The sequence below is a fragment of the Electrophorus electricus genome, chromosome 10 (assembly GCF_013358815.1).
Source record: "Electrophorus electricus isolate fEleEle1 chromosome 10, fEleEle1.pri, whole genome shotgun sequence".
In the NCBI taxonomy this organism is placed as follows: domain Eukaryota; kingdom Metazoa; phylum Chordata; class Actinopteri; order Gymnotiformes; family Gymnotidae; genus Electrophorus; species Electrophorus electricus.
In genome coordinates, this window is record NC_049544.1 from 6185141 (window position 1) to 6199691 (window position 14551).

The 14551-nt window shown below is 43.8% G+C and overlaps 1 protein-coding gene and 1 long non-coding RNA gene across 3 annotated transcripts in view; both read left to right on the plus strand.

The window, feature by feature from the left end:
• The first annotated feature begins 1213 nt into the window (after nt 1-1213).
• On the plus strand, nt 1214-1867 carry LOC113571172. Its single transcript, XR_003409967.2, has 3 exons — nt 1214-1341; nt 1461-1512; nt 1685-1867. It is a non-coding gene; the product is annotated as an uncharacterized LOC113571172 (long non-coding RNA).
• An 877-nt stretch (nt 1868-2744) lies between these two features.
• The window catches only part of mroh1 (maestro heat-like repeat family member 1), a 29104-nt gene continuing 17297 nt past the window's right edge, over nt 2745-14551 (plus strand). For both annotated transcript variants that reach the window (XM_035530732.1, XM_035530733.1), the window contains exons 1-19: nt 2745-3006; nt 3330-3425; nt 4513-4658; nt 5715-5846; nt 5940-6102; nt 6313-6411; nt 6674-6825; nt 7575-7715; nt 7852-7944; nt 8779-8857; nt 9850-9963; nt 10232-10305; nt 10541-10663; nt 11446-11553; nt 12369-12513; nt 13122-13165; nt 13439-13580; nt 14198-14250; nt 14361-14468. In XM_035530732.1, coding sequence (XP_035386625.1) covers nt 3395-3425; nt 4513-4658; nt 5715-5846; nt 5940-6102; nt 6313-6411; nt 6674-6825; nt 7575-7715; nt 7852-7944; nt 8779-8857; nt 9850-9963; nt 10232-10305; nt 10541-10663; nt 11446-11553; nt 12369-12513; nt 13122-13165; nt 13439-13580; nt 14198-14250; nt 14361-14468 — 1947 coding nt within the window. In that variant the 5' untranslated portion in view covers nt 2745-3006; nt 3330-3394. The remainder of the gene's footprint in view (nt 3007-3329; nt 3426-4512; nt 4659-5714; nt 5847-5939; nt 6103-6312; nt 6412-6673; nt 6826-7574; nt 7716-7851; nt 7945-8778; nt 8858-9849; nt 9964-10231; nt 10306-10540; nt 10664-11445; nt 11554-12368; nt 12514-13121; nt 13166-13438; nt 13581-14197; nt 14251-14360; nt 14469-14551) is intronic.

Consider the following 14551-nt stretch of genomic DNA (forward strand, 5'->3'; position numbering starts at 1 on the left):
ATTTGCCAGCCAATAACTTAAAAAAAAAAACTAAACTAAAAAACAAGCAAACAAACAAAAACCCAAATACAGTAAACATCCCTAACACATGATTATTCCAAATATAAGGAGAAAACCAACAGTACAAAAACAATACATGGATAATATCTGACATACTCAATCATAACAACTGACCCACATGGATACTGATGGGTTTTACTTTATATTCTCTATTTCATTAAATAAAGAAGCGAGACAGGAGGCATACATGTGGTACTGGATAAATTCTGAAAATGTACACCTAACTCCATAAACAAAACGCAAATGGTCCAACGTGAGAAAGCCTTCGCTGAAGTAGGATTTCCTGGGCAATCTAATGCCATTTGTCACAGTGTTTGAGGTTTCAGTGCACCGCATATAAGGTTACACGCACACGCATGCACACCCACCTCTTTTCTCACTTTTCTTTATTATTACAGTTACTTAATGCAGCCTCACAAAGTCCTGCCGTGATTCCATTACACATAACCAGCTGTAAGACACAGGTTTCAACTCGGATGCTTTCCATCTTTACGTGTTTGTTTTTTCTCACCTCCGCGTCAAACCTTTCAGTTTTGAATGGCCTCTCTGGAAATGTTGTAAACTAAAACTAATTATGTCTGTACGTATCCTGTTTATTTTCATAAAATTTGGCCGTGTGGACTATACAGAAAAGCTGTCAAAACCTGGACTGGAATATCACGTAGTTTAAGCAACACAAATATGGTTAAATATCCTTACATTTGTCATGTCGATACACTACCGTATTCCGTTCCCATGATATCCACATGAGATCAAACACACAGCTCTTTTGAATAGCTGCCCTATAGTCAAGCTGCCCTGCACAGGCTTTAGTGAATTATGTGGGTGGCTAAGACATTCTCACAGAAACATTTTCAAAAGTATCATTCTATGTTTGTAAGGTGTAAATAATACGAACCATGGTGATTTTTAAATACAAATATATTTGGCACTGGTCATACAGATGCGTCAAATTGTATTTGTTTGTTTAATTGTTTATTTTTGCTAGAGTCTGCTCTGCAGTGCCGCGTGGACTGGCTGCTTCCAGTAAGAAAAGAACAGCTAGAGCTATTGAGCGCCCTCTGGTGGAATTTAGGTACAGTAAGCACGAAGTCATTGTGACTAGACAATGTGGGAGTGCGGAATTAACCACCTCAACTACGGACAACAGCAATCTTTTGTGAAATATCAAGGAAGTTTTAAGTGAATTTTGGAGCCTGATGTTAATAGATCATGCATGCACTAACCATTTTTAAATGGATTCTTATTACTTATTTTAATTGTTTGGAGAATAATAATCTGGTGAGTAATAATTAACATTAGTTTAAACCAGAAATTAAAAATTTAAAGGGTTTAATTTTAGAATAAGGTTCAGATGTTCACACATCGTGTGAAAAAGAGACTGCTCTTAATTAATCTAGCAGGACCTAAGAAGATGAGGCGCTGACTACAAAGTGATGTCTTTTCTGCAAGGTGGGAAAAATGGGTATTGAATGACGCATCAGAGACTGCCTAGCATGGTTGCTCTGATTTGTCCTTTTAAAAACTATTTAGAACACTTAGGCTGATGAATGTTAGTCTTTAAATGACTTATTTTGCTCTACATTCTCTCTTTGGCATTGTGGCGTCCGGCACTGGACAGCAGGAATGGGCCTGCGTAAACGCGGAGAGGAGTATCGTGAGGAGTGCGAGCATGCCGTAAACCTCGCATGTTTGTTGTTATTGTTTATAGCTCAATTGTGTGTCCTGTTTTACGGTTTGTTTTTTTTTAAGTTTTACTAGTGTGTTAGCAGAGTTTGTCGTCTTTGTGCTGTCTTTATTCTTTGGTTATTACCCCCCCCCCCCCCCCATTTCCTATGTTAAGTTGTTTTTTCTATTTGTTCTGATTGTTTTTGAAGACTGTGTTTAATAAAACTATTTTTTGAGCAGACAGGGCATATGTTGGGTCGTCTTCCGCGCCAAGAATTTATTGTGTAAATTCTTCATTAATAGTTTTTTTTTTTTTTTTTTTTGCCATTTACCTCACCCGAATTTTATTGTATGTTTTGATCTGTATCTTTTAATTAAGCTACAAAATATATTTCTGCTATGTTGATATTATTCTTATTAGTTAAGACAAAGTTAATGACTCTTTTTATAAAACTAACAATACTTAAGCAAGTAATTATAAAACCACGCAAAATAGGGTTTTAACGGCGAGTCTATATTTTTCTCTTTTCATCAGTTTTTTTTAAGGTAAAAGACATAGTACACACCATCAAATGCACATACAAAATATACACTACATATAGTGTACACAGACAAATATTTGATAGAGGAATATACCAAACTACACAAAAATATTAAAGTACATATATGTACATTTAACATGTCTTTATAGCTTTATTTAAAGAGGGCTGGGTTAATATAATGCACCTTTAACGGCGAGTCTAGCTCTGTAGCTATTTCCCACCAAACGTCGGTAAACGTTTTTTCTTCTGTGGTGCTTGGAAGACTCGACGCTCTGCCACGCCCACCAGTTACGTCCCTGCTGAAGACTCGACGCTCTGCCACGCCCACCAGGTACGTCCCTGCTGAAGACTCGACGCTCTGCCACGCCCACCAGTTACGTCCCTGCGGAAGACTCGACGCTCTGCCACGCCCACCACTTACGTCCCTGCGGAAGACTCGACGCTCTGCCACGCCCACCAGATACGTCCCTGCTGACAAGAAGCACATGATTATCCGTGTTTACCTGCAGTGTAATGCCACGACATTACTACGTAGACTGCTGGTTTGGGCGTTTACGGTTTAAACGGTTACACTACTGAGTGTGAAAGAAGCTACATAATCACTTATTGCACTCACTGGATGTGTGTCAAGCCACGGATACAGCACTGCTGTACGCTTTGCATTGAGCATCAGACTCGTTGTGCTAGCTAGTGTTAGCTGGTTAGCTGGCTGGCTAACAAGGCAGTTGGAAATAAGGTACCGTGAAGACGGGTTTGTTGCTCGACAAATTGTTGACATTGTAGTATTCAAAAGCATGTGGTATGTCATTCGGTGTTATTGGGCAGTTGCTGGGTCAGTCGTCGAGGTCACTGTCATGTTGCCATCAAGTTCATATCGACCAACAAGGAAGTAACTAGCTAAGTGGATCTGTAGCTGCGGAACTGATTAAATGTGTGGTAGTATTCTGCACGCAATTTAAGGCCAGAGGTTAAATCTACGCGCCGTGCAGCTGTAGTTCAGGCAGTGCGTGTCAGCGTTAACTTGGCTCCTTTCATTCATTCTTCGCTTCTTCTAACTAGCGGATTAGTGAGGTCTGTTTAGAAGAATCCCGGATGCGTTCCTGAAATATTCAGGCTGCCTCGCCATGGGCGTCATCGAGGAGACCGAGGTGGAGCGTGAGTACCACTCTGCTTTCTCTCTGACCTCCTGCACTGACCTGATGATGAGGCACAAGGGAAATGCTCACACAGTTAACGCGCTAGGATGAAGAATTGACATATTCTTCTCATAGATTGAGTTGTACCATGAATGCCATCGAATATGACAAGATTTGTTTTTGAAAGAATCTCTGTAAATTAAGAGCAAGGGCTAATAGATTGGATCGATTGTGCATAGGATTTTGCAAGATGTACATTCAGGAATATAAGGGTGCAGTGGTTAGAGATTCAGACAACCTTTGTGGAGAACCATCCTATGTTTCATGCAAGATAGAGTTCTGTCTTCTGTACTGCTGGCCTGTGGCACTATAATCCATCTTCTCTCACCTGGAATTCCCATTGTGTGGCAAGGGTAGCTCAGCAGTTAAGTAATTGGACTAGTGATCAGAAGGTTGCCATCTGAAGACCAGCACCAAATTGCTACTTTTGGGCATCTAAGCAAAGCCCTTAACCCTCAATTGCTCGAATCGTACTCAGTCACAATTGTAAGTTGCTTTGGTTAAAAGTGTCTGCTAAATGCCATAACTGGGAATGGAAATACTCACCTGAAATCCATGTAGTTTCACTGTAATCCACCTAGTTGGACTGTAATCCACCTAATCTGACTAAACACCCATAGGCTGCATTTTTATTTCACTCTGTAATTGTCAGAGAACAATGTGAACTTTAGTCAGAAGCTAGAATTCCTCTTGATTTTCAGAGCCATTAAAGGAGCAATAAATGGTGTTTGCCAGCGTTTTGTTGGGCATTCCCAGTACTCTAGAACATTACTGATTGAAGGATGGTCACTTGCTTTGAACAAAACTTGAAAAGGAATTTGTACATCATTGAAGTTCAGATCTTACACAGGCAGAAAGGAACACTCCACTGCCACACCCATGCGTTATCCTTAAGCTATTGGAGTATTTTTGCAGACATCCTTTACATTTATGCGTTGTGATTAATAACTGAGTGTCTCAGGGGAAAGTTGTTATTTTGGTGCAATCCAAATTTTATTGGGTTTTCCTCCTTAAATATGCAATTTGGTCTGTGTTTATCCAATCAGAGGTGACCCTGGCCCTGCTGGATGCAGCCAATGACAAGGATCCTGGTGTGCAGGAGCAGGTTCGGAAGTCTATCCTGACACTGGGAAACCATCAGCCTGATAAAGTGCTCTCCATGTGTCAGGACTACCTGGTTAAACACTCCAAGGTCAGAAGACTTTGTAACTTTGCATATTAAGACAGGTAATCGTGGATTTACTAAGTGTATATGTTGAAAGCATCTAGAAAAGTCTGCCAAACATAACTTGCTTATCTCAGATGTCTTGTTTGATTTATAACACTCATGTCTCTTGTGCTCTTCTGTTATTTTTTTTTTCTCTTCTTGCCACATCTTGTGTAAAATACTCAGAGCTAAATTTTTATGTCTAAAAAGTGCTATGCACATAAAGCTATTATTAACACAGTGGGGATCAGACCAGTTCTCAAGGATCCTCAGCTGCTTGAAGACCTGGTTCTATTCCAGCTTCCAGCACAACCGTGCCTGGTAATCATGGTTCGATAGCCCTTAATTGCCTGGCTTGGATGGCTTTGGCAATGGAAAACAAGGAAAACTGTATGCCGGCTGAGGATCCTCTGGGACTGTTTACTGTGCTGCACGTCTGAAACCTGGCCACTATGAGCCTTCAGTCCGAGTCTTCTGTTATTTCCTTCCCATTGTAATGTGACTCAGCATGTGATTCATCTGATGGTGTGACTGATATTTAGGTCACGTTAACCGTCATGCCGAGTCCTGGTTTTAATCACAAAAAATGTTCCATGCGGTGGCTTTCTTCATATGAATTGTTGTGCGGCTGCTGTATGGATCATATGGCGGGGCCCACTGTGCTTGTGTTCGGACAGCTGTGCAGCATTAAGTGAGTGGATGAATGGACAGATATTTAGACTTGTCTTGCTCCAAAAGCCTGTAGAATTACTTGTGCGCTTAATTACTTGGGTTCATTCAGAACGACTGTGACAAATATAAAATGACTGAGTCAGTATTCTGAGAATAGTGAGGTAATTAGGATGCAGACACGTCAGGCACTTTGATCCTTTGCTGTTAACAGTCTGCTATGGTATGCAGCTCATATTTTGACCAGCACTTCTTTTAAAATGTCTTTATTTCTCCCACTTCAGAGGGGGAAAAAAAAATGCTTGTGTTAATCTCAGTTCTTCAGCGCTGCTAGGCCCCAGGCTTGACGTGAGCCCTGTCTCTTCTGTGTAGCTGGTGTCTGGACACAGAGTGGTGGTTCTGCAGACCATAGAGCTGGTGGTGAAAAGCAAAATCGATGACATCAGTTCCCCTAAAATAAAGAGCATCATAACACTAGCCTCTGATGAGATGACCAGATCCAAGGTGACACGAGGAACACGGCACCCCGACTGGAGCGATTCTTAAACACTCAGTTTTTGTTACTTATTCACTTGGTGCCTTTATTCTTCCCTGCAGGAAATCATCCCTGACTGGCAACAGACAGCCAGTAATATTTTGGTTGCAGTAGGGAACAAGTATATCAACGACTTCATGGAGGAGATCCTAAGCAAGTTCCAGCCGGGGGTTCTTCCTCACTTCTACGTGGTGGAAACTTTAGCCAGTCTCTCAGACTCCAATGGTACTTTACTTTACTTTAACCGGTGCCATGGTGGGCTTGCTCATTCTATAAGAGAGGCATCAAATGCTCAGTACTTCTCATTTGTCTCAGCTGAGAATGTTGTTTCAGTTCTTTTCTTAACCTCATGATTATCATACTGTTGTATGTTACGATTGACTTGCTCTTTTTTGTTTTATGTCTGCTTGTTATATGTCTGCTGCGTTCTGCCAGTCTATGGAATGGTGCCGTTCCTCAATGCTATTCTGGGGACCATGTTGCCTATGTTGAGCATGGCCAAGCAGGACAACATGAAGTTGGTCTTTTCCTCTGGTAAGCCTCCAGTTAAGTGAGTCCAGCTTCATCCTGAACGCCAGATCTGGGACGTGGGCCGCTGGCGAAAACTCACCAGCTGGAATTGATTTTCCCGCTGCTGCTTTGCTGAAGGAGCTTGTGTCAGTAATGGAGTTTTAAAAGGAAGCCGCTATGGAGTATATACACCCTAAACCAAATCAGCCTGCTTCAGATGTCAGATTGGATGATTGTGAAATATCGGTTGTGCTGCCAACGTCGACTTGTTGCTCCTCCCCCTCAGCTCTTTCCCACTTTAGCGAGAGCATTCTGGAGTACCTGGCCAACTTGGACAAAGCGCCCGACCCCACTGTGCGCAGGGACACCTTCTCTGGCGAAATCTACACCGCCTACGACGTCCTCTTCAGCAGCTGGCTGCAGAGCAGAGATCCCAAGGTACGGCCAGTGACACACAACAGGGGTCCGCTTGGAGCACCCCCGGCTTGGCGGTCAGAGAGAGTCGGTGAATCGAAAAGAGGCAGAGGTGTTGTTCTGGCTGGGCCCTCGGATCCCTTATGTCTGAGAGATTCTAACTCATGGTTTCCCTCTTCTATCTTAAACCTACTTGGAGGCATAGCTGTTTCAGTACAGTGGCCCTGGAGGTCCAAAGCCTGCACCCCACAGGCGGACCGACCCTGTATTAGTAAGAAGGAGAGGAAGGGATTATGCTGAAAGAGGGCAGAAGTAAGGAACTGCAAAAGCTTTCCAGAATAGATTCAAGTATCTGGAAATTCACGGTGTTCAGAGAGAGTGTTCAGCTCTCCATGGTTCTAAACGCATGGAGTTCCAGAACATGCAGCTATACAGCAAAAACCCAGACGGGTAACCACTTCACCAACAGGTTTCACTTTAGTCTCGTCACTTTAAAAGTACCTTAAATAAGTTAAATGTCATATAATAGATAAACCATCCATCATAATTTTTTTGGGCATGAATGTATCACGTTTAGTCCTCATAAATTCCAGAAGCTCGGAGTCACTCTGCAGTGCATCAGTAGGAGCGCATCTGTTTCTATAGTGGTGTCGAATTAAAATGAGAGAGAATGAACATGCTCTGAATATAAAATGCCCAAATACCAATTGCTCATCGTGTGTGTGTGTGTGTGTGCGCCTGTGTGTGTGTGTGCGCGTGTGTACACATGGCAGTTGCGTCTGACTGTAGCTGAAGCTCTGGGGGCGATGAGTCACCTGATTGCTCAGGATAAACTGGAGGAGCAGCTTCCCAGGCTCCTGCCTGCTCTCCTCAGCCTGTACAAGAAAAACCCGGAGAACTACATCATCAGCAAGGTGTCGTGTCTGGGCCTCCTCACCCACAGCCCCTCCTCCACTGGGAGGCTCTCAGTGCGGGAGATGTCGTCGTCTTTTGACTCCTGCAGCGGCATTGCTACAGCGTTCATGTGTATTTTTGTGGGTGTGTGTGCAGAGCCTTTGTCAGGTCCTGGATGCCGCCGTGAACATGGGCAGCAGGGTCCTCGAGACTCAGATAGACGGCCTTCTCACCGCTCTGCACCAGCAGGTTACGGAACTTTCTCCTCTCTCTCACCCCACCCGACCTGCCTCGCTTGCTTTTACAACATAAAGGAGAGGTCTCGTCTTATGTAAATTGTCTTCTCTAGTGTAGAACAGGTTTTTTGACTGGATGTCCTTGTTTGAACGTACCAGTCCCTACTCGCTTGTGCAGACAAGCCAGAACTCTTAAGTCTCTAGTGTATATGACCCGAGTGGAGCTGCAGTTATTGGTGTGTTTGGGCCTCTGACCAGGCTCAGTGAAGAGATAATCACTCATAAAACAGACAAATGTTTCTAGCATAATTTCTAGGTGAGCTATTTGGGTCCCATTAATTTATTAAGATAATTAAAATTAATCTTAAAATTAAGATAAGTAATTCCATCCCATTTAAGGCAAGACTTGCTATATAGTATCTATTTTATCCGTCAAAGTTCAAGTTCAAAGTTCAAAGAGGTTTTATTGTCATTTCAGCTATATACAAGTACACATCAAAAATGAGTCAATGTTCCTCCAGGACCATGGTGCAACACAAAAACAACAGTGCAACATGCTGCACAAGTGCAAACAGTCCAATATAGTGCAAAATGTCAATAAATAAACAATAATAAATACAGGACAGGACAAATACAAAATGAGTAGACAGTGCAATTATTTAGTACAGTACACAGTACTGGGCATATGTAAAGCGAGTTGTGCATAGCAATCAATGACATGCTACCCTGAACATAGCAGTCACCGGTAGCAGCCAGAACAGTTCCGAGTACAGTGCTGGTTTAGTACAGCACTCTAGCAGTTTGTGTAAAGCAAAACACTAATGTTTTCTATGATTTACTTTTTCAGGTGTGTTCCCCTGTGGACTATGACAAACCCCCAACTGTAAAAAATCACAATGAAGTACTTAGGTGCTTCACCATCATTGGTAGGTTTTGTTCTTTCTAACAATATCATGGATGTACTTCTTGGTTTCGATGGAAATGTTTAGGATTTAAGGGTGTCAGTGGATCGAAACGCCCAGCAAAGATGAGACCAAGAAAATTTTAAAAGCTACTCAAAATGCAAAAGATGTTTTTATTTACCTACTGGATTAAGTTCCTGTTTTTGAGTAGAGAGCATTAAGCAGTTCTTTGTTAGCTAAAAAGGTTAGGCTTTGTGAATCATCGCTTTGCCTTTCATGACGGCAGATGTAGTTACAGTCAGATTACGGATTACAGATTACTACTGCTGTAATGCTCTGGTCATGGGGAAGGGGATTAAGGGAAAGCTGAATGAAACTTCACTCCCTGCAGCTCCTTCCATCACTAAAATGAAAATTGCGCTTCACAGGAAGGAGTTTGGCTTGGCCATCACACTTTCCTTAACCCATTTCTTTTCCAGGGGGGTGGTGGTGGAAATTTTTAGTGAAGCTGTAATTCAAAACTAAATACGGGGCATTGCCATTGTGGCACGTTCTCTATGCAGTGAGTCTGCCCAAGGTTGTGAATCTTAAATGAGGTTGTGCGTTTTAACACATCGTTCCAGCTCTCTCTGCGGCAGTGGGTAGGATCCAAAAACAAGTGACCACCTACAGTTCAACCGAGGACTAATGAACCAGTCCCAGGAACATCTGGTGCTGGCACTGTGCTTCCCCACGTTCTCTTTTAAGATTACTTAAATCTAAAAGTCAAAACTGAGATATCGAATGTGTGATGGATTTTCGTAGGCCAGTGGAAGAGGTCGCCCCTGTTTCCCAGATAATCCTGAAGGCTTTCGAGCGAAGGCTTGTCGCTGGCTGTAATTGGGTTCAGCAGAACACTTGAATGCGTGAAGCTGTCTTTGTGCATTGCTGTCTTGTGGGTTATGGAACCTAGGACAGTATTAAAAGCTGTAATTCAAATGAGCGTCATATTTTATGTTTGTCTGTTCTTGGCACAGCCAACGCGTTCCCAGACCGCCTAATGGTCTTTGTCCTGCAGAGGCTGGAGAACAGTAATGAGAGAAGCAGAATAGGATCCCTGACTGTCCTCAGACACCTCATCAACTCAACAAGTGAGACTCACGGGTCACGCTAAACATCACACTTAGGAGGATGATGGTCTTTCTTAAGGATTCCTGATTCAGCAAGGCACCGTTGTGCTTCACTTGAAACAGAAATGTCATGAAAAATAAGGAAAGCTTTCTTATTTTGGAATATTAACAATTAAACTCACAAAACGGTTGAAGTTGCATGTCCTAAATGGACAGATTGCGTCTTGAAGATGTTGAACATGCTTGGACTTGCTTCTTTAAGATGTTGTGTTGAAATGCCCTCTCCTAGGTTCTATAATGGAAACCAAGAAGCTTCTTGTTCTTGCCAGTATCAAACAACCTCTTGCAGACCACAGCAATAAGGTGAGCATTTCCAGTAAGCCCAATAAATGGTTGACTCATACTGTGTATAGAAATTCTAAATAGAAATAACAGCCTTATCTGCTTTATCATGTTCAGAGCACGAACTTGAAAAATAGGTTACGTTAAAATAGGGTACGTTACTTAAAGAAGCAAGGTGATTTCATACTTGGACAGAAACCTGAAACCCGAAGCATGTGGGCTCCTTCGGAGCTGACTCGTGTGCTTCCGTCCACAGGTGAAGCAGAGGGTGGTGCAGGTGATCAGTGCCATGGCTCACCACGGCTATCTGGAGCTGGAAGGCGGCGAGGTGCTCGTGCGCTTCATCATCCAGCACTGCTCCCTGCCTGACAGCCAGCACGTATGCTCTTTGCTCCCTGCTCCACCTGCCTCAGTCACTGCGCACCACTCACATGGGCCAGCAGCTTCCAACCTCACTTAAATAAATGTGGCCAACAAACTGTGTGGAAGCTGTCGTGGCACTGCACTGGTCCTTGAGCTGACCAAGCAGTTCATGTGCTTTTGTAAACAACCATGGGGTGTTTAATGGCATTAGTCTTTTCCAGGGTGGCATTTACTCCCATTCACGGGGCATTGACAGTCAAAGAATGATTTGTTGAGCGTAAAAGCAATATGAACTGCCATCGGCCCCTTGGACAATAGCATTTAAGCTACCTGAAGACATTACGGGAAAATTCAAAAGTTTTTCCACCACACCACCAAACTTTGGAATATTTTGTGGAGTAATGATGTCACTGGTATCTGCTGACTAGCACTGTTCATGCTGAATGTGTGCTATGAGAATTTCCCCCATTAGGTGTTCTGCCCACGGTGGCACAAAGTGCCTTCAGTCCACTCTACACTCTCATCAATCTCTCATGTTGTCTTCTGTTCATCTGAGGGTTTGCTAGTCAACCAAAAACCTTTCCAATATGGGCACGATTTGATAAATTGGTGACAAGCGATTTCGGTGTATTGACCGGACGGAATATTCATGGATCATCCGTTAATGTTTTCATTCAACCCATTAAACGTTGAGCCCCTCATCACAGAGGCTGCTTCACTGTGCTGAAGCACCCAGTACTGTTGGCTTTGGTCATCGTTGCTGACACCGAGCTGTCGCGGGGCTGTGTGTGTGTGCAGCGGGGCCAGCGTCCTGCGGACCCAGAGGAGGTGACCAACGAGGCACTGAGGAGCATGTGTGACAACACCCTCCACCTCTTCGCTACCACCGTGGGCCGTCTCACCGACGTGAGCACACGCGCACTCGCACAGCTGCATGCACATAATATGTTGCCGTTTTTGCAGTGCTGGATACAAGCCTTTTTCTTATTCTCAACAATGACAGAAACAATTAATTGTTTTGAATGTAGGAAATCTTTTACAGATAATCTAACAGTTATGGCTGCTAAATAAATAACTCTCTTTGCAGTTTTGCATGTAATTGGCAGATGCGATTCGCAGAACATTATATTATCCAGTTAATGAAAATATTTGAAGGCTTCGTTTGCGTGACGCTATGAGAGACGGTCCCCAGAAACGCATTACAGTGATGCTTCCTGCCAGTATTACCAGCCCTTAACAGCAGCATGCGCGTGTGTGTCTGTGTCTGCGTGTGTTTGTTCTGGAAGACATTAGCTCGTTTTTCCTGTGTGGCTCCCAACATTAACAGTGGGCTGATGACAGGGCTCCATCGTCATGCTGCTGTTCAGAGTTTATAAGGCGTGCAGCTGGAGCTGGAGCTCGTCTGCGTCCCCCTGTCTGCAACCATAGCAAGGGCGGCCTATTTTTAGGGGCTCCCTTTAAAGCCCAGTGTGTAGTCCAGCATCGCTTTAAGTCATTAGCTGCTGTTAAGTACTGGATTATAAACTGGCCGTGTGCCTCATTCTGACGGTGTGTATGACTTGTGGTTTTTCCAGGATTTATCTTCTGCTACCTGCTTGAACGGGATAAGCATGGCATACTAGTCTTGTTTTTGGTCAAGTTAGAGCCTGGAAGGTAGCGTGACAGCCGTGTGTGTGTGTGTGTGTGTGTGCGCGCGTGTGTGCGTGCGTGTGCGTGCGCAGGTGCTGTGGCCCATGCTCCTGGGCTTTCTGACCCCGGCGCAGTACTCCAACGCCACCGCTCCGCTCTGCAAGAGCCTCATCCTGCTGGCCAGCAAAAAGCGGGCCGCCCAGGAGCCCGGTTTCATCATCGACCTGAGCATGCCAGGTGAAATCCCACCCCACCCCATGTACACGTGTATGCACACATGCCACAAAAGCCCTGTGCGCTGCTTCGCCCACATGCCCATACGCCCACACGCTCATGATGTCACCGAGGAGCGCGGTTCCAGGCGTCTTTGAGGCTTCTCTGCTGGCTGAGCCGTGGCGGCCAGGCTGACCAGACGTTCCAGCTCCTCAGCAGCTCCCAGACAGCAGTTTGCCTCCCCCCCCCCCCCCTTTTCCCCCCTTTTTTTTTTTTGGCCGGCATTTTCCTGGCTTTTTGGAAGCAAAATTTCCACTTGCATACATTTTGTTTTCGTTAACATTCGTTTGCTTGGCCGGTACTGTCTGGTTCTAATTAGTCAAATCACGAGCCATATTTATCATGTGAACACAGCAGCAGGGTCCTGCAGGGGGGGCTAATTGTTTCTCTCTGCGCCAGTGATTAAACTGAGCTCTTAGTCGGACAAATAACATCGCTAATCATTTGCTCGTTAATTGTAATGCTTTTGGATGGAGCGCCTGTGCTGATGCCTTACCCTGTCTGCCCTGGTCGCTGCCTTCCATTCATCTTTTTTTTCTTACGCTTGTTTTCTTTCAATCCCTTCCTCACAGGTTCCAGTCTTCCCTCACAGTATACACTTATGATAAGGCTCTTGGTAAGTGGGTGAATTTTGAAATGGTAATGAAATATGATTGCAGGGATCCCTTAACAGTAGCTTATAGATATCTAATTACCAGCTCAGAAATGTCTCTTTTTGGTATTAAAGTTAATGTGCTTTAAAATTAAAGGATTACTTGTTATTGTTTAAGGATTACTCACTCATTTATAAAGGGTTACTTCTTCCCTGAGGTTTCGTTCTATTCCATATGAGGACCATGCTAGGTAGCTACTGAAGCACTGTAGGTGAACATCGTGAGTGCTATTGCAGGTGAACGCCTGCTTCCCGTTCCGGTGTCGAGGCCATGGTGCCCCGTCTCTGAGTCTTCTGAATGCCATCAGTCCCAGCATCCACCCTAAAGTGCAGGCCCTGTGGGAGACAGAGGTCCCTCATCTCCTCACCTGTCTGGAAGGTCAGTGGCCGACCATCACCTTGGGTTGTGCTCAGGGTCCCGCCGAGGGTATGAGAATGAGTCTGTAGTTGACAAAGGTGTTTCTGTAGTTTGCATCTTGCCTGTTTGAGTTGAATAGGCCAATGCTAAGGGTGTCAGTGTAGGGGTACTGCAGAGCTTGGCTCTATCCATCTCTGTCTGTGCTCTATTGCTATACTAGTGTAGTTTGTGTGTAGCTTGCTGCTGTGTATGTTCAGTCCACAGGTAGTAGTTGTGGTGCTTTATCACATGTAGATAAGAAAGAGATGTTGATAAAGAAGACATTTTGGAATTTGGAAAGTGATTTAGATAGTTGCTCACATTTGTATATAAATGTAAAGTCCTGAATAAATGCACATATTTCTGCCAAAAACCACAACAAAGTTCTTGGTCATATAATATATATATATATATATATATATATATATATATATATATATATATATATATATATATATATATGTCATATAATTTTTTTTTTTTTGCAAAGAAAATCATATTTTACCTCTTCCTCATGAAATTGTGCTTTTGCTTAACATTCTTAATGGTGTTTTTTTTCCCATGTCTTTTCCCTGTCCGTACCTTTCTTTCCCATCCAGAATTCACACCAGAAACCTTGGATAAAAGGAAATGGGAAGAAGGCCTCTTTCAGGTCAGCAGTAAAATGCGTCGGAAGCAGGAGCTTCAGCATGCACATTCTCTCACAGTAGTGACTCTTGTGTGGTTTTGTAATGACTCCCCTGCTGTTCAATTTTGTTGAAGTTCCTGTCTAAAACTTTGGCAACCATCAACGATAGCCAGTGGTGTGGACAACTGGCAGTCGAGGCGACCCGGTACCTCCCTACCTACGGCAGCTGTCTGGAGGAGAAGGTCAGGATTGGCAAGCCAAACCTGCTCTGTGCCACCCATCACACTTTGCTTCTCTGCCCGTGTTTCTGCCCGTCGAATCCAAA